At 51.3% G+C, this 26,945-nt stretch overlaps 1 protein-coding gene across 1 annotated transcript; it reads left to right on the top strand.

Moving 5' to 3' along the window:
* The first annotated feature begins 133 nt into the window (after window positions 1-133).
* On the top strand, window positions 134-25,619 carry otogl (otogelin-like). The gene is given in 59 exon segments (XM_062460668.1): window positions 134-206; window positions 530-572; window positions 843-921; window positions 1,094-1,172; window positions 1,272-1,364; window positions 2,841-2,995; window positions 3,647-3,768; window positions 3,873-4,078; window positions 4,921-5,045; window positions 5,301-5,407; window positions 5,537-5,643; window positions 5,748-5,779; window positions 5,781-5,829; window positions 5,832-5,873; window positions 6,024-6,132; window positions 6,223-6,269; window positions 6,791-6,936; window positions 7,179-7,305; window positions 7,505-7,682; window positions 7,781-7,905; window positions 8,088-8,297; window positions 8,917-9,085; window positions 9,275-9,349; window positions 9,530-9,573; window positions 9,833-9,992; window positions 10,170-10,277; window positions 10,406-10,544; window positions 11,185-11,319; window positions 11,465-11,611; window positions 11,736-11,855; window positions 12,053-12,169; window positions 13,160-13,316; window positions 13,660-13,686; window positions 13,860-14,039; window positions 14,131-14,409; window positions 14,524-14,641; window positions 14,804-14,883; window positions 15,166-16,049; window positions 16,456-16,633; window positions 16,846-16,988; window positions 17,816-17,839; window positions 17,946-18,038; window positions 18,433-18,622; window positions 18,840-19,057; window positions 19,313-19,454; window positions 19,590-19,775; window positions 19,929-20,141; window positions 20,288-20,392; window positions 20,535-20,642; window positions 20,807-20,908; window positions 21,007-21,111; window positions 21,527-21,567; window positions 21,682-21,745; window positions 21,885-22,063; window positions 22,397-22,501; window positions 22,635-22,754; window positions 22,855-22,900; window positions 24,609-24,688; window positions 24,870-25,619. Coding segments are annotated over 59 exon segments (7,836 nt in total). The 3' UTR covers window positions 25,071-25,619.
* Window positions 25,620-26,945: the final 1,326 nt, after the last annotated feature.

A 26,945-nucleotide genomic window follows, 5' to 3' on the forward strand; every position in this document is an offset into this window, starting at 1 on the left:
TAGTCTACCTGTGAGCGCTGGGATCTGAGCAGCGGGAAGATCGGTCAAAGATAGAGACATCCTCCTCCTCCACCTCCCTGGTCCTCTGCAATGCACCGTTAATGTTTCGGTGGGACTCCGTCTGGACTCTGAGATGAACGTAAAGCGGATAGAACAACAGTTTCTTCTTCTATCGTTATCAATACTTCAACTGCTTATAAGAGAGGGTAAGTCTGTCCAGTAGTATACAAGATTGAGTTTATGCAGGGTAAACAGCGCTACAATAAAAGTAACGCGTTATTCCATTCCACTGACTTTATGAATATTACTTTTATTGCTCTGACGAAGAAATGTATTTTATCAAGAAAAGACTGTTTTGACTTTGACTGAGATTATTTATTTGATGTGAATAGTTTACCCTTTAATTTAACAACCTAGCCAAATTACCCGCTACATAATCATAAAATAAAAATATTTTGACCCCAGCGTTAAAACTCTTAGGCCAAAATCGGCGATGTGTAATATTGGGGAAAGTATCTGTTTTGTTCAGGAGCTCACAGCCAGCTATCAGAGGCAGAGGCAAGACTGCAAAGGTGAGAGTGAAAACCATCTCCATTATTCCTGATTTAATCCTGAATGTCCTGAATTATTCTGCTGGTTTCACATAATAAGATTTTTTTTTACAATTAATGTCTGACCAGGAGTCATCATCCTGTGTATATGTCTGCCCCTGTGCGTGTATGTGTGTGTGTGCGCACATGTGCAAATGTGATAGTGTGCACGTATGCTACTAAATGGTGTAAAGTGCACTTAACTCTCCCCCTGAGTTGTTATCCCCCTAATGTGTGTGTTTGTGACTGCAGAAGGGCTAATGCACTTCGGAGGAAACGGGATCTCCTTGGGGAGGAGGTTGGTACACTATACCTAAGAGAACTAGTGGAGGTCAGGGCACCCTCATACACACAACACCAGAGGCAGCACAAAGCCCTCTTTGAAGAGCCTACACGCAGACAACCATGAACACGCAGAACCAGGTCCACACACGTCACGCCACAAGATGGATGGTGAGACTACAGTTTGATCTCGGTCATTTTCGTCATTGGTTTTTCTCCAGACTTTTAGGCCTCTTCTGTCGGAAGCGACGTTTCCTCGCGGTGTTCTTCACAACTACACAGCCAGAGACGCCTCCTCAGGTACGCACACACACACACACGCACACACGCGCACACACCCACACAATGTCCGCTGTGACAGCCTCCACAGATAAAGTCATCAGTGTGTGTTTGTCCCAGAGTACTGTGGATGTCTCAACGGAGGCTGGTGTCAGGAGGACGGAGTGTGTGACTGTGCCCAGTTTCAAGCCCTGGGAGATCGTTGCCAGATCAGTAAGTAACAGACACACACACATACAGACATCCTCTTCATCTTCTTTCAAAGTGCACATGTGTCACAAAAGGTCATATGTACTGTAGTTGAACCGTGTTGTCTGGGAATGATGTGTGTGGGTGTCTGGGGGGGGGGGGGGCTGTTAGTAATTCTATGAGGTTGGTCAGACTATCACATCAGTCAGCAAATGTTAATAAACTACTCACACAGATTATATACACGCGCTGTGCAAACACAAACACACACACACACACACACTCACACACAGGTTCCCTTCAACCTATAAGTTAGATGTAGCGTCTGTGACTAAGCCAGTAGGATTAGAAGGTAGCTGGTTTCTAGTTTCTGTTGACTACAGAGTCCTTATACATCAGATGTCTACTTCCTGCTCCTAGACAGTTAGGCACTGTACAGGTTATACCCACTTCCACTTTACATTTTGTGGGCCACAGACAATCCATATAGTTTTTCCTGTATCCAGCAAGTTCTGTATGTGTTCAAACTCTATACATCCTGTATTTATGTAAAGATATGGGACAGAGCTAGTGGCATGGTTGTGTGTGTGTGTGTGGGGGGGGGGGGGGGGAGGGGCATGCTGGGAAGCTGGCTATGAGGCAGTGCAGTCTTGGCTTGGCGTGCTAGGGATGAGGGAGTTTCCTGAAACCGAGCTGCTTTTAGACAGTTGGCACCCTCCCACATGCCCACCCACACAGGCATGGACATAGGGTTTAGGATGGGACAGGAGATGAAAGAGTCCGTTAGGATGTTTATGGTAAAAGTGTCCATTTGAGGATTTACTATTAAAGATGCTGTAAAGTGGAATTGAAAATGAGTTTTAAGTTCATCTCACCACAGAAGAATGTGTTGTTAACTATCCATCTAAATTCGAATGAAAAAGAAACAGACAAGTATGTTAAATTAGGCTTTGAAATTGTGAGAAAATCAGCAGTCTTCTCTGCTTGAGAGTGGGGCTGGCGTGTCGCCTGAAGGAGCTGAAGCTCCGCCCCCTAGAATTTATTGAATTTAGCAAGAACAGCTACACTAGCTAAATCTATTGCAGATATCAGAACAGACCTACCTGCAGTCTCTGAGTGTTTTATGTGTTAATTACTTTGCATCGTACCAGCTGAGTAACAGAATGCAACCGTCTGTGATCTGACGTAGATAGGTAGCTGTGACGTAAATGGGTTGGGTTTTTGCCCCGCCTATACAAAACCTCAGCTGAAAACGGAAGAGAAACTGTTCAACGGTCTAACTCCACATTTCAGTGTGATAAAGTTTTTGCGCTTTGCACATGCTTTCTGGAACTAATTTCACACGTATATAATGTACTGAGAAGCAAATTATGGAATTTGCTTTATAGCAGAAAGAAATTATGTTTCTTTTTTGTCATTCATTTGATTTGAACGCAGTTGTGCACAGTCTGTCATCTCTATTTAGTAGTGATAGGATGTGTCTCTGTCATGGCTGCCTAGTCCCTAACCAGGGTCAGGACAGGGATGGCATCTGCAAGTCTTGGGGACAGCACCACTATGAAACGTTTGATGGCATCTACTTCTACTACCCTGGAAGATGCTCCTACATCCTGGCCCAAGACTGCCACTCTGCTACGCCTCAGTACACTGTCTGGGTAAGAGGACTTGGAGCCGCCGTACACCTGCCGACTTGGCTGGCAGGTGTACTGTACTCAGTGCTTCTCCATATGCCACGGTTCTGTTAAAGGGCTCTGGGACAGGATTTCAGTTTTTGTTTTTTGTAACGACTACACACGCAGGCTCATCTTTATCACCGAAATGATTCCTAACCCTCTCTCTCTCTCTCTCTCTCTCTCTCTCTCTCTCTCTCTCTCTCTCTCTCCCTTTCTACCTCTCTCTCTCTCTCTCTCTCTGTCTCTCTCTCTCTCTCTCTCTCTCTCTCTCTCTCTCTCTCTCTCTCTCTCTCTCTCTCTCTCTCTCTCTCTCTCTCCCACTCTCTCTCTATCTCCCTCTCTTTCTTTCTTTCTTTCTTTCTTTCTCTGTCTCAATTTCTCTGTCTCTCTCTCTCTCTCTCTCTCTCTCTCTCTCTCTCTCTCTCTCTCTCTCTCTCTCTCTCTCTCTCTCTCCCTCTCTCCCTCTCTCTCTCTCTCTCTCTCTCTCTCTCTCTCTCTCTCTCTCTCTCCACTCTCTCTCTCTCTCTCTCTCTCTCTCTCTCTCTCTCTCTCTCTCTCTCTCTCTCTCTCTCTCTCTCTGTCTGTCTGTCTGTCTGTCTGTCTGTCTGCCTGTCTGTCTGTCATCTCTCTCAGGTCCATAACAGTAGGTCTTGTCGGGGAAGTGTGTATTCATGTCCTCGGGCTCTCAGTCTGTTCTTCCCCAACGAGGAGGAGATCCACATCTCAGGGTACCAGGTCCACCAAGGAGGCCGCAGGTATTTGTGAGGGAGGCTGTTGGTGTTCTAGCCTTTCCCCCCTCATATTTTCATGTTGTTCCAATAAGGGTGTGTGTACGTGACATGTGTGTGTGTGTGTGTAGGCTGAGTCTGCCCCAGACCGTGGGTGGTGTGTTCATTGAGCGCCTGGCTGACTACCTCCTGGTGAAGAGTGTGTTTGGCTTCTCGCTGGCGTGGGACGGTAGCTCCGGAGTGTATGTGAAGATGAGTGAGGAGCACCAGGGCGCCCCCTGTGGCCTGTGTGGGAACTTCAACCACCTGGCCAGCGATGACCTCACCACTCCCCGTGGTAGGACCAGCCTGACCGGCCACTCCCCCTCTTATCCAGTCTCTCCTCACCTAATCACTCACAATTATTATTATTATACTCTCAACACCACATCAAGACAATTATGGCGGCGGTGGCACTGGGAGGACCCAGGGAGGGACGGGTAGGGGAGACAGCCCAAGCTGATAGGCTGTCTTTGTCAAGCTGTAAGGAGCAGGAATTCTCCCCCAGGTCCTGTAACCTGACCCAGGGCTGTAGGTCTGAGAAGAAGAGAGAAGGGGTGTAGAGGAGAGGAGATGAGGAGAGGAGAGGAGGAGAGAGGAGGGGAGGGGAAGGGAGGAGGAGAGGGGAGGAAAGAGGAGGGGGGAGGGTAGACGAGGCGAAGAGGAGAGGAGGAGAGGAGAGAGGAGAGGAGAGAGGAGAGGAGGAGAGGAGAGAGGAGAGAGGAGAGGAGGATATGAGATGAGTCTTGTGTGGGAGGGAGGAGCGAGTAAACATCGTTTTCTGTAAACCTGTCTATCTCTGGCGATATACACACCGTAACACACACTCTAACACACACAACTGCAATCATAGTCCATTGTTACAACTCACTAACTCAGCTCTGATATTCATGTTGTTTTTCTTGCTGTAGCTTGCATTGCACAGACAGATAAATGTGTCTGTGTGGAAGGATAGGAGCTAAGGTTAGGTTTAGGTTCAGGTTAGGTTTGTGGGTTACAGTTAAGGTTAAGGTTATGTCAAGGTTAGGATTAGGGTTAAAGTTAGGGTGAGGGGTTAGGGAAAACAGGATTTTTGAATTTTGAATCCCCACAAGCAAAGCTGTACCCAATATTTGTGTGTGTGCGAATGTGTGTGTGCAGGTGTGCTGACAGAGGAGCCGGTGGTGTTTGGTAACAGCTGGTCCCTGGACCTCCCCCATGAGAGAGCCTGTCCCTCAGTAGACCTGGACTTCAGCGGTCCCTGCCAGTCAGAGTCCGACATGGACGTAAGATCTACAGCACACACCCCTGCTGCTGACCACTGCTTTAGATCTGGTGTGTGTTCAACTCCTTGATGGGTTGTGTGCTTCTGTGTATGTGTGTGTGTTCTTCTGAGTGTGTGTCTGTGTGTGCTTGTGTGGGTATATATGTGTGTGTCTGTATGTGTGTATGTGTGTGAGTATATGTGTGTATACATGTGTGTGTGTCTCTATGTGTGTGTGTGTGTGTGTGTATGTGTCTGCATGTGTGTCTGTTTGCAGGACGCCATAGAGAAGTGCAGCGCTCTGCTCTTCTTCCCCTTCCTGTCCTGCCATGAGAACATCGACCCCAACCCCTTCGTGGCGAGCTGTGTCTCTGACCTGTGTGTGTAAGTCAACACACTCCAGGGTGTCTCTCTCTTTCATAACCTGTCTCAACTGCTCTCTCTGTGGTCTTAACAGTGAAGTACGTGTTTGTGTGTGCATGTTGGCTGGCGTGCGTGCGTGCGTGTGTTCAGCTCAGATGATGAGGAGACCTTTTGTCGAGTGTTGGTTGAGTACACGCGTGCCTGCTCTCATGTGGGCTACCCCGTCAGAGAGTGGAGAGACAGCTTCCCCTCCTGCAGTAAGAACCCCCACACGGCATACACACCTCTCCATATCTCACGCTGATTGCTTAGTCATTATGTGTGTGTGTGTCTGTGTGTGTGTGTGTGTGTGTGTGTGCAGATGATGGCTGTGAGGAGAGTTTTGTCCATAGAGGACTGTATCAGTTGCTGTCCTCCCACCTGCACCTTTGAGAAGGAGTGTCTTGAACCAACCTGCATTGCCTGGACGGCTGTTACTGCCCTGATGGTACACACACACACACACAACACACACACACACAAAAGTACACATGTACAAACATTTGAGCCTTTCATGTCTTTCTTTCCATTGCTCTGTCGTTCCGTTGCTTTCTCCATCAGCTTAACTCCAGGTCTCTGTTGTTGATTCTCTCTCCAGGTCTGATCCTCCAGAACGGGACGTGTATCGCTGTGTCTCAGTGCCCCTGTGTGTACCATGGCACCTCATACACACAAGGACATGTACTGGAGCAGGGCTGCAGTGTGTGGTGAGTGTGTGTGTGTGTATGAGTGTACAGTATCTCCCTCTCGACACTGGTCTTTGACTGTGCTGACCGAAAGCTGTGTTGTTTTTGCAGTGTGTGTATGGGGGGAGTGTGGAACTGCACTGGGAGCAACTGTACAGGTGAGCCACCCTGAGCTACCAGAGATGGTACAGTATCTCTGCTGAATCTGTAGCGGCCCCAGTCCAGCTCTATAGCAGCAGAATTAGGGTGGAAAGCTGGTAAAGTGTCTCATAGCTGGGTGTCACTGAGTCAGCTCTTTTCTTTTCACCTCCCTCACTCTCTCTCTCTCTTTCACGGTTTCTTTCTTTCTCTCGCTCTCTCACTGTCCCTCTCCCTTTGTCTCACTCTCACTGTCCTCGCCCCCTTTGTTTTTTAATATCTCCCTCACTCTTCTCTCTCTCTCTTTCTCTTTCTCTCTGGGACTCGGCCTCAATCTCCCTCTCTCTCCCCCTCTCTCCCTCTCTCTTTCTCCCTCTCTCTTTCCCTCTCTTTCGCCACCCACCCACCCACCCCTCTCTCCTTCTCTCTCCTTCTCTCTCCCCTCTCTCTCCCTCTCTCCCCCACCCCCTTCTCTCTCTCTCTCTCTCTCTCTCTCTCTCTCTCTCTCTCTCTCTCTCTCTCCCTCTCTCCCTCTCTCCAGGAGAGTGTTCTGTGGTGGGTCACGTGTTTGTGACGTCGTTTGACGGCAGGATGTTCCTGCAGCCAGGAGCATGTCAGTACGTCCTGGCCAAGAGCCGCGGCAGCAGTAGATTCACCGTCACACTGCAGTACACCACCTGTGCAGAGGTACAGACGCACACACACACACACACACACACCACCTGCCTAGAGGTAACCTTTCCTCCTGTGTGTGACCTTCTGTGCAGAGATGCTCTCTCTCTCTCTCTCTCTCTCTCTCTCTCTCTCTCTCTCTCTCTCTCTCTCTCTCTCTCTCTCTCTCTCTCTCTCTCTCTCTCTCTCTCTTTATCTCTCACACACACACACACACACCCTGCTTGGAGGTGACCTTGTCTTATGTGTGTGAGCAGCAGCAGGTGTGTATCCAGTCGGTGACGGTGGTGTTGGACGAGGACGTGAGTCGTCAGGTGACTCTGACCCGGGATGGGGAGGTGCTCATAGGGGTCAACCCCTCCCCTGTGCTGCCCTACGCTGACGGTAGGACACACTCAGGGTCAAGCTGCACTGATCTCTACAGGATTCACATAGGCAACAGCAGAAACAGAACTTGAAGGAAAAGCTTTTGGTGTTCTTTGATGTGTTTGATGTGAATTCCTGTGTGTCGGTGTGTGTTTCTGTGTGTGTGTTTCTGTTTGTCTGCCTCTGTGTTTGTGTGTGCGTGCGTGTGTGTGTGCAGATGCTGTCAAGGTGCATCGGCTGACGTCTGTGTTCGTGCAGCTGAAGGCGTCTCTCGGGCTGCGACTGCAGTTCGGCGGCCACGGGGGGCGGGTCTACCTGCAGCTGGACAGCCAATGGCGGGGCTCCACGCTCGGCCTGTGCGGGACCTTCAACGGCAACCTGCGCGATGACTTCCTGTGAGGAGACCTGCCGTTTCCTGTTGTCTCCCTGACAGCGTTGCCAGGTTAGAGAGTGTTGACATTGAGCCAGGCTGATGATGGTGTTCTCTCCCCAGGTCCCCTGCTGGGATGATAGAAGGGACGCCCCAGCTACATGCTAACGCCTGGAGGGTCTCCTCTGCCTGCTCTGCTCCTGTCAACCTGCCCATCATCGACCCCTGTGAGATGAACCAGCACAACGGTAAACGCCAACCTGGCAACCCCCTCGCCCTTAACCCCCCTTCCGCTGACACATGTGAAAAGCTGCGTGTGTTTATGTGCGTGCGTGACGTCCAAACTGGCAACACCTCACCCTTAACCCTTCTGTCTCTAACAGACACACATTGAAAACAGCGTGTGTGTGCTTGTGTGTGTGTGTACCAGCAATCTACGCCTCCCAGTGTGAGGTGCTTCTGGGCAGTGTGTTTGCTCCATGCCACGGCTACATCAGTCCCTCAGTGTACCAGCAGCAGTGTCGCTACCAGGCCTGCAGCTGTGGCAACGCCTGCCTGTGCACGGCCCTCGGCCACTACGCCTACCTCTGCTCCAAACACGGCGTCTCCATCAACTTCAGAGCACACGTGTCTGAGTGTGGTAGGTCCCTGAACGAGGGGGGTGGGGTTGGGGGGTGGGAGTGGGGGGGTTGTTTGTGGGGGGCGTGGGGGTCCAGAAGGAGTGGCTTCAGACGTAAACGTAGCTCATAGCCTAGTGTCTGTCGTGTATGTTCAGTGTTTCCCCTAGGTTTACAGCTTTGGGGGGAGGACGAGAGACAGAAATGACATGCCGTTGTGTAAATAAGATAAATAGCATAAGGCCATTTAGTTTGTTTAATAAAAGAGCAAGCTATAGACCGGTTTTATAGGAAAGGTAACCTTAAATGACTTATTTTGTGATCTAGCGCTATATAAAAAATAATATATATATATAATTTTTTTTACTAAATCAAGTTGACCTTCCAAGGGGGGCGGGGGGGGGGTGCCATTGCGGGGGCGGGGCGCCCCCCTAATATAATGGTAGGGGAAACACTGATGTTACTGTGATTAATGTGTGTGTGTCTTGGGGAGGGCGGAAGGTGTGTACTGTACTGTACCTCAAAACGTGTGAACTGTGTATGTGGCTGTGTGTGTGGGTGTACATACATGTATGTGTGTGTGTGGTGTGTGTGTGTACGTGTGTATGCGTGTTGTATGTGTGTGTGTGTGTGTGTGTGTAGGCGTGGTGTGTCTAGGAGGGATGCTGTACCACTCCTGCACGTCCTCCTGCGGCCGCTCCTGCCGCTCCCTCTCCCACGCCGAGACGTGTAACCGTGACGACTGTGCGGAGGGGTGTGGCTGCTCCGACAACACATACTACGATGACGCACGGCAGCGCTGCGTGCAGCAGTGAGCCTTCCCCTGACACAAACACATCACATATACACACACACGTTATCATGCCTCGTACATGAATCATCTCTGCAAGGTCCAGAGAGGCAGATGTGAGTGTTGACTTGGTGTCAGAGGCAGACTGACAGGTGGAGCGATGGTGACCGGTCACATGTCCTGTGCTGTGTCCCCCACCCCCCCCCCCAGGTCCCAGTGCCACTGCTACTCCATGGGTGGGGTGTTCCAGCCGGGGGAGGTGTCCTTCAGCGCCTCTGGCCCCTGGTGAGTCAGCATCCATGCTTGGGGAAGGAGGAGGTGGGGGGGACGGGGGGACGACAGTGACTCTCATGTTCTACATCTTTCTGGAGGATGAAAAGACGTGTCAAGCCTTACTTTGTAACAGCATCGCACTCTCCTCCCTCGGCCTCTCTCTCCTTCTCCCCTTCGCTCCCTCCTCGACAGCCTGTGCAGGAACGGGAAGATGGAGTGTGTGCCAGAGGAGAGAGGTAAACCATACCTTCCGTCCTTCCTCCTCTCCTTCCCCGTTACCCTGCGGCAACAAAGGGCCGTTTCAAGCTCTGTTCTTACTGATATTCATAGCTCTGTGTCTAGAGTCAGAGCTCATTTCCCACGCTTGTTCAGACTCACTTCTCAAAGGCTTTCCCAGACTCACGTGTCAAAGGATTTCCCAGATCAGACTGTGTATTTGTGTGTGTACATGTCTGTGTATACATTCGTGCGTGTGCGCGTGTGTGTGTGTCTCAGAGGAGCCACAGCGAGGGGAGTGTCCTGAGGGGAAGGTATACCACAGCTGTACCGACCAGCGAGGAGGCATGGCCTGTGAGGTCACCTGTCGCAACCTGATGTTGAACCTGACCTGTCCTCCGAACACACCCTGCGTCTCTGGCTGTGTCTGCCCCCCAGGGTAAGACCCTCTAGATGTGCCGCTGTAACACGCGACACGCACCTGTTTAAACGGGTTTGATTGTTTTATCCCGGCTCTCTGTCGCCCCCTGTCTGTCGCATGAATGGGGCAAGTTCTAGATCGTGTTCTTCTGTTCTGAGGATTTGTTACTGTGTGTGTGTGTGTGTGTGTTTGTAGGCTGGTTCTGCACCATGGGGAGTGTTACTACCCAGATAACTGTCCATGTGCCTGGCTGGGTCTGGAGTATCTGCCTGGGGAGACAGTGGATACGCCCTGCTACAGATGGTACCTGCACACACCCCCCCCCCAACCCCCAACCAAGCCCCTCTTCACCACACATGTTTGTGTAGTATCCTGGTCCCTCTCATCCCCCCCCCCCCCCCCATCCCCCCCTCCTCTCTTTGTCTCCTCAGTGTGTGTCACAGGGGCTACTTCAACTGCAGCTACTCTCCCTGCCCGGCAGTGTGTACCGTCTACAGTGACAGACACTACCACACCTTCGATGGTCTGGAATATGACTACTACTCAGACTGCCAGGTGTACCTGCTGAAGGTCAGAGTGTGTGTGTGTGTGTGTGTGTGCGTGACAGGAGTGTTGTGTGTGAGGAATGTAGTGTGTCGCTGTGCATGCGGGTGAGCGTACGTGTGTGAATGCGTGTGGGTTTGTGTGTATGGACGTGTGTGTGTGTGTGTTGCGTGTGTGAGGAGGGTTGTGTGTTGATGTGTGTGTGTGTTGCGTGCGCGAGGAGTGTATCTGTGGGTGGGGAAGGCCGAGGGGAAGAGCCTATCTACCGCTTCCTGACTGCATCTGATTGGGATCTAGGAAAGCGGATCCGACGAACTCTCCTTTTCTAATCTCGGGGGGGAAAGAGTGGTTTTTAATTAGAGCCGTGTGAGGTGTGTGTGTGTGCGTGCATCCGCGTGGTTTGAGGGGACGCCAGCGGACGCGGTGCGAGGCTGTAGAGGCACAAAGAGAGCAGTGTTGAGCCCAAACCCCAGGGCTCCGGAGCTCTCAGGGATCTTAGAATAAGAATTAGCTGACATTCCACTTCAAACCACCGCTGTGTGGCCTGCCTGCCTGCCTGCCTGCTCACCGGCGGCCATCTTGGTCCCCCTGGAGGAACGAGGCAGCAGAATGAAAGGGCTCTGTGCTGACGTCAGCTCTTTTGTGTGGTTCCTTCCTGCGACTTCAGAGCGTCGGGGAAGCGGACGTGTCTATCGTAGCCCAGAACAAAGACTGCTACGAGAGTGGCATCGTCTGTATGAAGATGCTCGTCATCCATGTGGGCCTCACCAAGATCTACTTCAGCGACAACTCCGGCAACCCTGTACGCCACACACACCCACACACACGTAAACACACACACCTTCCTCGCTTGTGTCGACTTGCAAAGGGACTCGTGAGGTGATTGGGAGGCCTGTTTTGTGTTCCTGACCCTTGTGGTGACCTGGTGTCTCTGTCCGCTGTTCCAGAGCCCTGCCACTGTGGTAGGGAGAGGGTCTGAGTTTGAGCTGTGGAAGGCCGGCTACTACACTGTGGTCCACTTCTCCAACCAGGACCTGACCGTGCTCTGGGACCGCAAAACGACCGTGCACATCAGAGCCGGGCCGCAATGGAAGGTCAGGAGGTCAACTTCTCGGAAAGAGTTTGAGTTTAAAACTCTTGGTTTCAACCGGATACAACCTCAGTTTGACCATGTCTGCGTGTTTGTCTTTGTGCGTCTGTGCGCGTGTGTACGCCCAGGGTCTCCTCAACGGGCTGTGTGGGAACTTTGACAGCGTGACAGTGAATGACATGACCACCTCCAGCCACATGGAGGTGAACAACGCACAGAGCTTCGGGGACAGCTGGGCCCTGGGACAGGTAGGCCCAGCAGGTACAGTAGCAGCACTGATACCTGGATGCATCTCTTTACCCCACCCACCCCCACCCCCCACCTCCCAGACTTACCTCACCCTGCCCAGTCCCCATCTGCCTATCCTTCCCTGGGGTCTGCCGTGATATTTAAGAGAAAGCAGACACTCTCTCTCCCTCTGTGTCTGTGTGTGTGCGTGTGTCAGTGTGAGAGTGACTATGTGGTGAAGCGGCCGTGCGAAGGGGACCTAGGCAGACAGCCGTACGCCAAGAGAGAGTGCGCTCTGCTCTACAGCGACGTCTTTGCCCCCTGTCACAATGTGGTGAGTACACACACACACTCGTACTGTACGGCATACACACCCGCAACACAAACGAACGCACCCGCGGACTCACGCATACACACACACACACAAACGAACACACACGTCAGTGTGGTAGGAGTGTTTAGCAGCTGCGTAAAGGTTATCTTTCTCACAGTGGGGGAGGTTGGGTTGGCGGGGGGCTATGGGAACGATTCTTATCTGATCCCGGTGTGTGAGCTCTATTCCTCAGAGATAAACACCAAATACCACAGACATCTAATACTTTACACACATACACGGACACACACAAACACACACTCACACACACATTTCAAACTCACACACAATTACACACACACCAGTGCACGCGCATTTGAAAATCCAGAGTGGGCACGCCTCGTATTGTTTGGGGGGGGTTTAAACGGCATTATTGTGCCGTTCTCTGTGTGTCCAGTAGATGGCCCTGTAGGTTTGCCTGAGTCCGATCGGGCAAGTGCAGTCAACAGTGTCTGTACCGTCCGTCTTATAATGGAGGTATGCTCTCCCAGTCATCCTGCCCGTGTCAGCCATTTAGGGCAGGTGCAAGCTATGTGGGAGGGTTTAAACAGAGACAGCTTTCATATCTCCAGTTCCTAGGGTGAAGACCGGGTCAGATCATCTGCTCCACGCTGTATAAATGGATTCTTTTCATAGCTGAAATAACTGAGTGTGGAATTACAATATGTGCCAATAATAACGATGGTTCATCAGGATGTGCTTTCTTAGAACAAATAACGCAGACCTTAGACCGACGCACGTGTGCGTGTGTGTGTGTGTGTGTGACAGCGCTCATCCGATCCCCTTGAGTGTGACCCATATCTCATTGTGCTGTTGTCTCCGCGCTCATCCTCCATCTGCATTATTGATCATCACTACCTCCCAATGACCTCCCCATGTCCCCCACCCGCCTACTGAACAATGACCTGCCATTCCCACAGTGTGTGTGTGTGTGTGTGTCACCCAACCCAGGTGGATGTGGCCTGGTTCTATAGGAACTGTCTGACGGACACCTGCAACTGTAACCGCGGGGGGGACTGCGAGTGTCTGTGTACGTCCATCGCTGCTTACGCACACAAATGCTGCCAGCAGGGGATCACTGTCCATTGGAGGTCCCCCTCGGTCTGCCGTGAGTACACACATACCCACACACACACACACACACACACACACTCAGCCTGGTATCCAGCAGCTATCGCTCCACTGTGCGCCCCCTTTCCTCTCATATCCCTCTCTATGTCTGTCACCACATTGTTTGTTGCCACCCGACGCCCTGAATACAGCCACACACAATCCCAGCCACACACGCATGTCTTTCTGGGCGTGGGGTGGACATACACTACACAAACGCACATTCTCAAACACTAGTTTGAGAACACTCAAAACATTCTAGTATTCTCTTCTCCTCCACTGATTTATCAGCCTTGTTTAACACTGCAGTTCTAACCTATGATTGTTGTCCCGTCTTCCAGCCTATGACTGTGAATACTATAACCAGGGTACGTATGAGAGCATAGACTTGTATAAGACATAATAACAATCATTCTGAGGACCATCCTCAGTCCCTCCTGTCTCTCACTTTCTCTCCCTCCTCTCTCCATCTCCGTCTCTCGCTCCCTCTTGCTTTCTCTCTCCCTCTTCCTCTCTCTCTCCTCCTTTGTCTCCCGTGTAGAGTTGGGTGAAGGGCCGTTCTCCCTGGTCAGTGCTGGCTACAACGACACCATGCTGGGGGTGAATCGCAGCAGTGGCTCGGTGTTCCCGCTGGTCAGAGAGAGCTCCAGGGCTCTGCCTCCTCCAGGACTTCTCTTCAATTTCATGATCACCTCAGGACTGCTGAAAGACCGCGCGTCACGTGGGCACCGCACACACACACACGCACTCACACAGACACACACACACACATGCCTCACCAACGTCTCACCCCATCCCACGTTCTCCCTCAGGTCTCCCAGTGGTCTCTCTGGAGTCTGCAGAGCGGCCAAACTACTTCCTGGTTGTCTCTGGGCGTGGACGGCTCCAATTGGAGCATTGGAGCCGTGAGGAGGAGTTTGGTCGCAAGGCTTCCTTCATCCAGCACCAGGGGTTGTTCCTGCCTCGCCACGCCTCCTACGAGCTGATTGGCCAGCCGGGAATGTTCCTGACACTGACTCGTGTTACTGCACGTGCTCAGAGATACGACAACTCAGAGGCCTTTAAGACAAGCAGCAGCTTCACACTGGAGGGTCAGACACACACAGACACACACACACACGTCTGAAGCATGGAGATTTATACTCTATGCTGGTAACACCAAGTATCCTGTGGTGATACTCCCTGTGTCTCCCTCCATCCTGCAGAGAGCAGCTTTGTCATCCCGTACCGTATGATGTGTGAGTGGCGCTACCAAGCCTGCGCCAGTCCCTGCGTCCGCACATGCAGCGACCCTGACGCCACGCGCTGCCTCTTCTTGCCCCTGTAAGAGCCTCACCCTGCACCCCCACCTCCGCACCCCTGCACACACAAGATGTGTGTGTAAACATGCAAGTGCCTGTTTGTATGTGTGCATGTGAATTTGTATGGACGTGTGGTTGTTGATGTGTGAGTGTGTGTGTGTGTGTATGTGTGTGTGCGTTGCAGGGTGGAAGGTTGTTTCCCACGCTGCCCCAAAAACATGGTCCTGGATGAGGTGACGAGGAGGTGTGTCTACACAGAGGACTGTAAGTCCACACAGAAAGTGTACACTCCTGTATGAATCACACCTGGGCAATATTTTACTACTATTCAATCAATCGATCAATTTATGATTAATAGAGCACTATTAAAAACAACTACAGGGTTAGGGTTTGACCAAAGTGCTGCACATGAAAACATGAATGATTACAATCAGACAGGTACAAAGTGACACATGAGCAAAAACAGAGCATATTCAGTAAAGGATTACAGGCTTAATGTTGCAGGTTCAGTACTGCCCCTGTTTGAGTTCAGTTCTTTCTCTTTAGGTGCCACTCTCCCGCCCACTCCAACCCCCTTTGCGTTTGTGACGCGGTCTAACCGAACCACCGCCGTCCCAACCACAACCACGACTCCAGTCCCCACCACCCCCACCACGACTGTGACTACGACCACAACCTCAACCACAGTCACTACCAGTACCGCTCCCCCTACCACAGCTAGCACCGCAACCACAACCGCACGGTCCACCAGTGCTCCCACTACGCCCAGTACAGCCCCAGTCACTGAGCGTGTCACCCCCACTCTCACCACCTCTCCCTTCACTCCTCCTCCGCCACCCTCCCCCTCCACCACCCCGGCCCCGCCAACAGCTTCACCCACTCCCCCCACCCCTCCCGTACACACCAGCACCACAGAGGCACCCACGACAACCGTGACCACGGTAACCACAAGCATCACGGAAACCCTGACCACGGAGGCCACCTCTGTCCCCTCTACCCCTCCTCTGCCCTCCTCCCCTGCCCCTCCGTCCACCCTGACCCCCTCCACCACTTCCAGCCCCACCCCCACCCCCCTCGTCACCACCCCTGCCCCCGCCACCTCCTCCACCCAGCCCCCTCCTTCCCTCCCCTCCACACCGCCCACCACGGCCTGGACCACCACCTTCACACACACTCCGACCCCGGTCACCACCACCACCCCTGTCACTCTCCCTCCCCGGACCACTGTCGCCACAGAGACCACCTCTGTCTCCGCGGCGGTAGACACAACTGTAGTTGTGACTACCACAACGTCGCCTCCTGAGACCCCGGAGTCCACGTTCGTAACCACGGAGACAGCCACCAGTCCTGAAACTCCCACTCCCACACCTGAAGAAGTCAGCACAACAACCTTGCTTCCTCCCTTCCTCTTGCCCACATCCCCCTGTACAGTAAGTCTGTCTGTCTGTGTATGTTTGTTTGTGCGTGTGTGTGTGTGTGTCCTATGGGAATTTCAAACTGTGGGCTTTGGTAGGGGCTAAACTGGCATTATAATGCATGCACACACACACACACACACCTGGGCTGTAAATCTGTGGGACAGACAGGTCCTGGTCTTGTATCTGACCCTGAACTCCCACTACATTCCTCCAGTGAGAAGGCTCTGTCTAACCACATGTATCTATTCCTGCACCGTCATGTTTCCTATTAGGTGTGTGTGCCTGTACATACATTCATTTTGTGTGTTTATGTCTGTGTGTGTGTGTGTGCGTACGTGTTTATGCCTGTGCGTGTGGGTGTGAACGTATGCATATATTTCTGTCTGTCTGTCTGTCTGTGTGTGTGTGCCCTCCCCAGCCCCCCTACTCCTACAGGATAGATGAGTGTGCCGAGCTGATCTGCTTCAACGGAGAGCTGCTCCTCCACAACGCGTCAGCCCTCTGTCGCTTCAGCACCACGGCCCCACACTGTAGCCTGCTGGGCCTGCCCATCCTCACCAACACTGACCCCTGCTGCCCCCAGTGGCAGTGCCCCTGTGAGCGCCGCCCTTACACACACGCTCGCACACACAAACTCGCACACAGACCCACGCGCTCACATCGAGTGAACACACATACGCGTTCACGCTGACACGTCCACGCACACACGAACACACGCTCTCACACAGAAACGCACACACACACACACAGACGACGCGCACACCGTGAGGCTTCATCTCCAGTGTGTGTTATCCTGTGTGTGGGCCAGGTCGTTGTTCGGTGATGTCGGACCTGCGTGTGATCACGTTTGATGGGAACAACGTGGCTCTCTATGATAACGGCTCCTACATCCTGGTTCATCTTCCCAGAGAGAACATCATAGGAACCGTGGACAAGTGCCCTACCAGCCAGGTACACACACACACACACACACACACATAACAGCCATGTACACACACATACCAGCCAGGTACACACACACACCTAACAGCCATGTACACACACACACACATACCAGCCACTTACACACACACACGTACCAGCCAGGTACACATACACTGATATACCAGCCAGCTATACACACACACTTATACACCAGCCATGTACACACACACACATACACTTACATACCAGCCAGCTACACAAACACTTATACACCTGCCAGGTACACACATACATTTACATACCAGCCAGTTACACACACACACATACCAGCCAGGTACACGTACACTGATATACCAGACAGCTACACACACACACACACTTATACACCAGCCAGGTACACACACACATACACTTACATACCAGCCAGCTACACAAACACTTATACACCTGCCAGGTGCACACATACATTTACATACCAACCAGTTACACACACACACACGTACCAGCCAGGTACACATACACCGATATACCAGCCAGCTACACACACACACTTATACACCAGCCAGGTACACACACACATACACTTACATACCAGCCAGCTACACAAACACTTATACACCTGCCAGGTACACACACATACACTTACATACCAACCAGCTACACAAACACTGACTGCTGTGTGTACAGCATGTGAGCTGCAGGATAAAATCAAATAAACATTGTTTAGCCCTTACAAGCAATGTCACAGAGGGATTCACATATGCCCATAGATCTGCACCTAAACCAACCTAGTCAGACAACAGTCTAATGTGATGGTTAGTCACAGATGTGTGTTTCCTGTGCTTCCTCTACAGAGTGTCAACTCTATCAGACGGCCTGTAAGTCAACCTTTTTTCTCTGGTTCACGCTTTCTCAGGAGCTCTGAGTGAAACGTGTATACCATCTTCTGAGTCTCCTCAATCTTCTTTATTGCTTCCTTTCAAGAGCCCAACGGGTGGTACCTCCGGCCTGTGTTTTAAGAAGCTGAACATAACCACTTCCTCCTACAGGATCATCCTCAACCGCCTTGACCGCAAGGTGAGCCCCCCCACGCTGAATCATACCGACCTAACTCCTCAATGGCATACGCGGTCGTTTTGTGCGTTTGCGTGTGGTACGTGTGTGTTCATGTTTGTGTGCATGCGTGTGTCTGTCTCGGCGCATGTGTGTGTGTGTTTGTCTGCCTGGGTCTGTGTGTGTGTGTGTGTGTGTCTACATGTGTCTGTGTGTGTGTTTGTCTGCATGTCTCTCTCTCTCTCTCTCTCTCTCTCTCTCTGTGTGTGTGTGTCTGCATGTCTCTCTCTCTCTCTCTCTCTCTCTGTGTGTGTGTGTCTACATGTGTCTGTGTGTGTGTTTGTCTGCATGTCTCTCTCTCTCTCTCTCTCTCTGTGTGTGTGTGTCTGCATGCGTCTGTCCCTGCGTGTGTGTCCAGGTGTCCGTGAACCACATAGCGGCTCGCCTGCCGTTCTCCCGCCAGTCTCTGCACGTGGACGACACCGGGAGCATGTACCTGATCCAGACCCCTGGTGGGGTCAGCATCCAGTGGTACCACAGCACAGGCATCATGGTGCTGCAGTACACCGCTCCTAGCAACATGTCTACTCCTACGCGAGGCCTCTGTGGTGAGCACGCCCACACACGCAAATATATGCATGTATGCGCACACACGCACACACAGGTTTATATGCACACAGCCCCACTCTCTGTCATGCGCACGCACATTCTCGCGCCCTCCAACACACACACACAGCCATGGATACAAACCCTTCCGCAGCGTGTAGCAGCTTAGCGCGTGAACGTGGCTGGACCGGTGACGTCTCTCTCCCCCCGGGGTGTCAGGTTGCTGCGACGGAAACCCAGCGGACGACCTGAAGCTGCCCAACGGCACGGTGGTGCGAGAGGTGGGCGACATGGGGCTGTTCCTGCAGGCCTGGAGGGTCCACACCTCGGAGGAGACGGAGCACACGCGCCGGATAGGAGACAACTGCACCACAGGGGACTGCTCCCCCTGCATCTCCATGCTGCGCCAGAGGGCCTTCTCACCCTGCCACAGCAAGGTCCACACACACACGCTCGCACATAAGGACACACACACGCATGTTCACATGCACGCGCGTTTGTACACAGCCCACACACGCATAGTAAAGACACAACCACATTTCTACATTCTACTTACAGACACGTAAACACAGACACATACACGCACATGCACACACACACAGGGACCCGCACACACGATTCAAAAACCATTGACATAATCTGGTAACTCACTGCCTTTTGCGTCGCTTGTGTTGGGTGTGTGTGTGTTCCAGGTGTCTCCAGAGCAGTTCTGTGACGTGATGTGGGCAGGGGACCTGCATTACAAGGACCACCAGTGTGATTTCCTGGCAGCCTATGTAGCTGTCTGCTACACACACCAAGTCTGCATCAGCTGGAGACGAAACAACTTCTGCCGTAAGGCTCCCCACGCACGCACACACGTACACACACACAACCTGTCTGGATGGGCGGAAACCTTTTCCCATTTCCTGTACTACACACTAAATCCCCGACTCTGTGTAAGCCTTGTTGGTTCCGTCGTCCCCCAAGCCCTGCACTGCCCTGCCGGTAAGGAGTACCGTCCTTGTGTGAGCACCTGCACCAGCCGTACCTGCCAGAACAGAGAGTACTACGAGGAGACCACCTGCTCCTACATCAGGGAGGAGTGTGTGTGTCGCAGCGGGACCATCCTGCACCGGGCTGACTCGCCCTACTGTGTCACAGAGGAGCAGTGTGGTAAGAGTGTGTGTTTCTGCGTGTGTGCTAGTGTGTTACCGAGGAGCCGTAGTGTCTGCTACTGTGTCACCAACGAGCAGTGCGGTAAGAGCGTGTGTGTGTTACCGCGTGTGTGTGTTGTGAACTCCCGGCTGGCATTTCTGGTGTCTTCAGTGTGTACGGACAACGAGGGTTCCCCCCGTTCCCCGGGCGAGGTGTGGAATGGTTCGGCGCGTGGCTGCTGTCTGTACCGCTGCATGGAGAACGGCTCGGTGGTGGCGGTGGAACCGGACTGCAGCTCCAGCCCCGCTCCTCTCTGCGAGAGGGAGGGGGAGTACGTCCTAGACGTCCTGGAGGAGGGAGCCTGCTGTCCCAAGAAGATCTGTGGTGAGTCGAGACAGCGTGGATTTGCTGCTGGGATTCGAACCCGCAACCTTCTGGATCCGTGGTGAGACTGTGGCTGAGTCTGTCCACTGTGTGGTCAGTATAACGGCCTTGTTCCTTCTCTCTGTCTCTCTTTCCTTCCCTCTTAGAGTGCAATCTGACCATCTGTGAGAGCGAGGTTCCGCCGTGTGACAATGGAAACCACCTTGTGATTGGTTACAGCGCCCTCTCCTGTTGCCCCGAGTACAGATGTGGTGAGCCCCGGGGCTGTGTGTGTGCGAGTGTGTGTACTGTGCATGCGTGAGTGTGTGTGTGTCACTGATGGTCTGAATTGCTTCCGACACATCACGATCGGCGATCCTCTCATTTTACTGTCCTGTGATTGGTCCGTCCCAGAGTGCAACCCCATGGCGTGTCCCCCGGTCGTCGCCCCTGACTGCAGGGAAGATCAGTTCCTAGTGGAGGTGCGGGAGGACAAGTCCTGCTGCTATTCGTTCTTGTGTGGTAGGGTCCCACTGCTTCCTGTCACATTGTCCCATCCTGTCACATTGAATTGACCACTATAATGTTGTCTACTGGCATATACAGTATACTGCTGCTAAGGCCTGATACTAACTGTGTGAGTGTGTGTGTGTGCGTGTGTATGTGTGTGTGTTGTCTCTCTGCAGTGTGTGAGTCGTGTATAGAACCGGTCCCATCCTGCGCTCACGGAGAGATTCTGGCTGTGGACCTCAACACTACCAACAGCTGCTGTCCCCAGTACCACTGTGGTAAACTAGTAGCTCTGGAGGTCCTGTGTGTGTGTCTGGACTGGGAGTACTCTCGCTGACAACTGTGTGTGTGTGTGTGTGTGTGTGTGTCTTACCAGTGTGTGATGTCAACATATGTCCTGAGTCATCTCTGAGCTGTGCCCCTGGGCTGACCGTGGTCCAAACCACCATGCCCGGACACTGCTGCCCACAGCGCCACTGTGGTATAGTACACACACACACTGTCTCTTAAACACACACACACACACTGTCTCTTACACACACACACACACACACACACACACACACACACTGTCTCTTAAACACACACACACACTGTATCTTAAACACACACACACACACTGTCTCTTGAACACACACACACACACTGTGTCTTACACACAAACACACTGTCTCTTACACACACACTGTCTCTTAAACACACACACTGTCTCTTGAACACACACACACACACACACTGTGTCTTACACACACACTGTCTCTTAAACACAAACACACTGTTTTACACACACACACACACACACTGTCTCTTACAAACTCTCACTCACACACCGTTTCATGGCTCTTTACTGTAATCTGTTTGCATTCTGTATGAACCTCGATGTTGGTCTCTCTTAGAGTGCCAGTGTGAGGACAGCTCTCTCCCTGTCTGCCTGATGGTAAGTAAACAGCCTCCAGGAACCCTTCAGACAGAACGAACGTCTGTCCATCCATCGCCATCTGGACGGGAGGACAGCGTGATAGCATGGCTTAGTGACTCTGTCCTCTCTCAGGGGGAGGTGCAGATGGAGGTGCCTGACAGCAGCAGTCAGTGTGGATGTCCCCGTTACACCTGCCGTAAGTGCTTTGTAGACACACACACAGTCACACTCACCCTCTGTAAAATATTTGTCACCCTCACAATTAGAAATGTGGCTTTTGTAAGTGTGTGTGTGTTTGTTTGTGTGTGTGTTTGTGTGTGCGCTTGTGTGTGTAGAGAAGAAGGATGTGTGTGTTTTTCAGGGTGTGACGGTGTTGGGTCCAGGCCAGTCCCTGGTTCAGTCCTATGAGGGAGAACTGTGCTACACTGTGAACTGTCTGACCCACAAAGACTCTCAAACTGGCTTCTATGCCATGGACATCTCTTTTGTCAACTGCTCCCAGAAGTGCGGATCGGTACGGCCTGAGAGTTTCATATGCTGGAAATTCTGAACGATGAACCTCAAGATATCTAATGAGGTCATTCTCTCCTCCTTCCTCCTCCTCTTCCTCCTCTTCCTCTCCTCCTCTTCCTCTCCCTCTCCTCCTCCTCTTCCTCTCCTCCTCTTCCTCTCCCTCTCTTCCTTCCTCTTCATCTCCTCCTCCTCCTCTTCCTCTCCTGTTCCTCTTCCTCTCCTCCTCCTCTTCCTCTCCTCCTTCTCCTCTTCCTCTCCTGTTCCTCTTCCTCTCCTCCTCCTCTTCCTCTCCTCCTTCTCCTCTTCCTCTCCTCCTTCCTCTTCCTCTCCACAGCACCAGGTGTATGTGGTGTCCTCGGACCCACAGGTGTGCTGTGGCTCCTGCAAGAACGTCTCCTGCACGTTCACCAATGACAACGGAACCACAGAGCTCTTCGCTGTGAGACAACCACACACACACACGCACACCTTTGCCATACCACCAAGATGTGCTTTGAGATAATACTTTATAATACTTTTCTCTGCCACATTATGCCTCTCTCCCCCTCTCTCTCTTATCTCTCCCTCCTCAGTCGGGTAGTTCCTGGGTGGATAACTGCACGAGGTACGACTGTATGGAGACAGCAATTGGAGCCGTGGTTCTGGCCTCAGGGGTCGTCTGCCCCCCCTTCAACGACACAGAGTGCCTGCAGGTCTGTAGCCCCCGGCGGTTTGGCCTGGCCTGGGGACCATGTCTCTGCTCCCCCCCCCTCACCTGCCCTCTAACTGTTCCTCTCTGTGCTGTCGTTGCAGAATGGAGGGGTGGTGCAGAGCTACGTGGACGGCTGCTGCAGGACATGTGAGTCAGCAGTCCTATTCGCTTCTGGCTTCTGTCAATCAGATGGGTGGCCGCATTGTTGCCTGGCAGTGGATGGGCTTATTGGCTGAGTGTTTTTTGGGGGTGGCCTTAGCAGCAGAGGGTGGAGTTAAAGCCTGTGGTCGGCCTAACTCCCAGAATTCCATGCTTGAGTGGTGGCTCCATAGATGTGTGTATAGCCAAAACTGTAACATGTAGTCAAGCCCCAGGTCTCAAGTGGGCTATGACAGACACACGTTTAGGGATAGAAGATAATGTTTTAAACAGAAGGATAAAAATATTGTCATACTGAGGTTATACTGAGAATCAAATAATAAAATATGTCAATATTACCAGTCTTAACCATCAATTAAATGCATCGATAAACATAGAAACATCATTGCTACCAAGTCTTCTTCTCGTGGCGTTGGCTCTGCTTGCCTGCTTTATGGGTGACTGCGCGGTTTGGCCAATTGGGATGCTCCATGGTTAGAGTCTGGCCAATGAGAATGTGCGATGGGGCAGGGATGTTCCCTGCTGAGCTGCTGTGTAGAGTTTTCCCCTAAGTGACCGGTCGTCTGGCTGCCCGAGGCAGGGTTTAAAATCACGTGCATGCCAACTGCACTGGTGTCAATGGTCTGTGTGTTTATGTATGTAACCATTCATCTGTGTGTCCTAAAGCAAGCGTAACCCTGTGTGTTCTCCTAACGTTCTCTTAACCGGCCAACCTCGTTCCTGACGGTTCCTCCCAGGTTCTGGAGTGGGTCTTTTACCGTTTACCGTTAACCCCATAACCCCCACTGGTAGTACTAACTGTGACACAGGTACTGCCACCTTCCACCTCTCAGCCTCACGCTGTGTCCTGACACTGAGACACACCCTCCCAACTGTGGAGGGTTATCTCTCTGTCTGTGTATGTGTCTGTCTCCCTCTCTCTCCCTCTCTCTCCCTTTCTCTCCCTCTCTCTCCCTCACTGTCTCTGTCTCTCTTTCTCTCTCCCTCTCTCGCTCTGTCTGTCTCTGGAACCCTCTATCTTTCTCCTTGTATGTCTGTCTCTCTCTCTCTGTGTCTGTCTCCCTCTCTCTCTTAATCTCCCTCTCTCTCTTATTGTTTCTTGCTCATTTGAGCTCTCTATGTCTGTCTGTCTCTCTCTCTGTCATTCTCTATTTCCCCCTCTCCACCTGTGTTTCTGTAAACCACTGTAAATCACATTGTAACCCACATGTAAACAATCACATAATATGTTTATTCTTTTCAACAGAATCTAATTGAGAAGTCTCACAAAAGATAGGATAAAAGGTGGAAAAATCCCACTGTTTAGCGGAGTACCGCAGAGTAAAATTGAGATTATGTTCAACTCTAGCTCAATGCCATGCTACTGCCTCTAAACATGGTTCTGCCTTCAGACATTCCATTCATCCTGGGCACCCCTTTGTGTCAAACACTGATTGGTTAGAATGTAAGGTCAAGTTCAGGTCAGTAGCCAATGGGAAAGCTGGATCTCTGGCGTGAGAGCTGCCCCCTGGTCATCCAACTGTCAATCAAAGTGAGCCCCCACTGCTGGGCAACAATGAACCCTGTTCAATAGGCCTTTGAGTGTGTGAGACGGGCAGGGCCCTGTGGATCAAAGCTTTGAGTGTGTATGTGTGTGTCTGTGTTTCTTTGTATGTTAGTTAGCATATTCTCTCTATGTCAATCTTTCTATGTGCAGGTAAAGAAGATGGTAAGACATGTAAGCGTGTTGCCATCCGCACCACCATTAGAAAGGATGACTGCAGGAGCAACGCCCCGGTGAGAGGACACAACAGAGGAACCAGAGAGAACTCACAACTTGGCTTGAATTACACCTGTATGTTATTTTTTCTCTCCCAACCTCTCTCTTTCTCCCTCTCTCCCTCTCTTTCTCTCTTTCTCTCTTTCTCTCTTTCTCTCTCTCTCTCTCTCTCTCTCTCTCTCTCTCTCTCTCTCTCAGGTGACAGTGTATTCATGTGATGGAAAGTGTCCTTCTGCAACCATATTTAACTTCAACATCAACAGCCACGCACGGTTCTGTAAATGTTGCAGAGAAAGCGGACTACAAACGCGCTCTGTCACTTTATACTGCTCACGCAACTCCACACTCGTGGAGTACAACTTCCAGGAGCCCCTGGACTGCTCATGCCAGTGGAACTAGAGAGAATAAAAATAGGGAGAAATGTGCAGCTTGGAGCTTGGGGCTTATTTTAGATAAAATAGTAATAAAGTGAGAGCAGAGGGGCCAGAAATGTATAATGTTGATACGTGTCCCAGTCTTAGCTCTAGAGATCACGACCTGTGTGTATCTAGACTAGCTGTAACAAAGAGACAAAGGAACATAGGAGAGAGTTGACAGTTGGACATGTACAGTAACCTAGCCAGCACTGTAGCCTTCAGTATCACACAGTCTGCTGTGGCAACACAGGCAGCTGTCTAGTGCCTTAGAATGACACAAACTCTGTATAGAACCTGGTAGGGTCATATCTTAAGTCTAACAGTTTATAAACAGTTAACCACATCAGTTGAGGTTATTGATGCATTTAATGTTAATAAATAAGTTCCGAAATTAAATGATTATGAAAATGTGCTGTAGGAAAGCAAAGGACTGAATGTGTACCATAGGTGTGCCCCCTGATTTGATCAAAAACGGTTTATGGTTTCCTTTAGGAAAGTCTAATCAATTACTAATGTGATTAGCTTACAATTCAATCTGCATTTCTAAGTTATATAACCCAATAAAATACTGAAAAGTGTCTCATTCTGTCTCCATTTGTCCTGCAAAACCAACCCTCTCTGAGTTAGCTGAGTGTGCCTCACCAGTATGGCTGACTCACACTTTACAGGATGTTTGTCACACACTGTCTCGTCCTCTGGCCAATCTTTTCCCTCTTCTCAAACCTGTAGTTTCAGATGATGGTCACTCAGTAGCCTGGACACACACACATTCACACCCCAGAAGCAGCCGTCACAGTGCTGACATCTGTTGTTCTTTCACTCCCAATGGGTTATTACTGTGTGGGAGTATCCCCCAGCTGTGTGTGTGTGTGTGTTTAAACGATATGACTGGATATTGGCTTTGTCTGCCCTCTCATGAATCCTGACCTCATTGCTCAGCAGTAGAACCATGCATCACTGTAGGCCCTCCACCTGTCAATCATTTCTCAGTTTCACATTCCCCACATTCCACCCAGACCACTAGCTCCACCACACCTCACACACTGCACTCCGCCACCGTGCTCTCTCCCACGCACACAGGACGCATGCTTTGATCGATCACATGGAACAGACACATTCTCACACACACCTACACACACACACACACACACACACACACACACACACACAGCAAGACTGGTGAGTAACTCATGAGTTTCAGCTCTGGAATGGACTTGGAGATTGGTGGACTGAAGTGTATTCTATAGGTGAGCCACTGATTGCTTTAACCCTTAATACAATCTGTAGATTTGTTTTGTAAAAGTATGTTAACCTCTCTTCCTCTCGATCACGCAATGTAAACACTGATTCAGTTCTGCTTCAGATTCACTGTCATCTTTCCCTTCATCCTTCATTTCCCGTTGCCTCCCTCTCTTCTCCTCAGGAGTCCCTCTCTGGAGTGGCTGTGTGCCTTGGTTGTCATGGTGACCTGCTCTTATCCCAACAAAGAGGAAAAGGCGGTAGAGCCAGAACAAATTGGACTGAGCACACAAACACACATACAGCCTAACTCAGCACAGAGCACACATTCTCATATGGTCTGTACAGCAAAGCATCCGCCTCCACACTAGCCTCCGCTTCTGGGAAAGATGCGGCGGGGCGCCGTCAATTAGGGTGCGCTCAATTCAAACTTGAGATGTTACGTGCGTTACGCAGAGTTACAGCTCTTATCTGGGAAACATTTAAGAGAGAGGCCTCATATTGTGTCTGAGCTGTCATCCACATGGAACTACAGACAGCAGCTGGTGGAGGCTGACTGTATCAACCCAGACAGGAGACTTTGCTGCGTTATTCTATCCCAAACGTTTACACACGAGGG

Source organism: Osmerus eperlanus, chromosome 5 (genome assembly GCF_963692335.1).
Source record: "Osmerus eperlanus chromosome 5, fOsmEpe2.1, whole genome shotgun sequence".
NCBI classification, from domain to species: Eukaryota; Metazoa; Chordata; class Actinopteri; order Osmeriformes; family Osmeridae; genus Osmerus; species Osmerus eperlanus.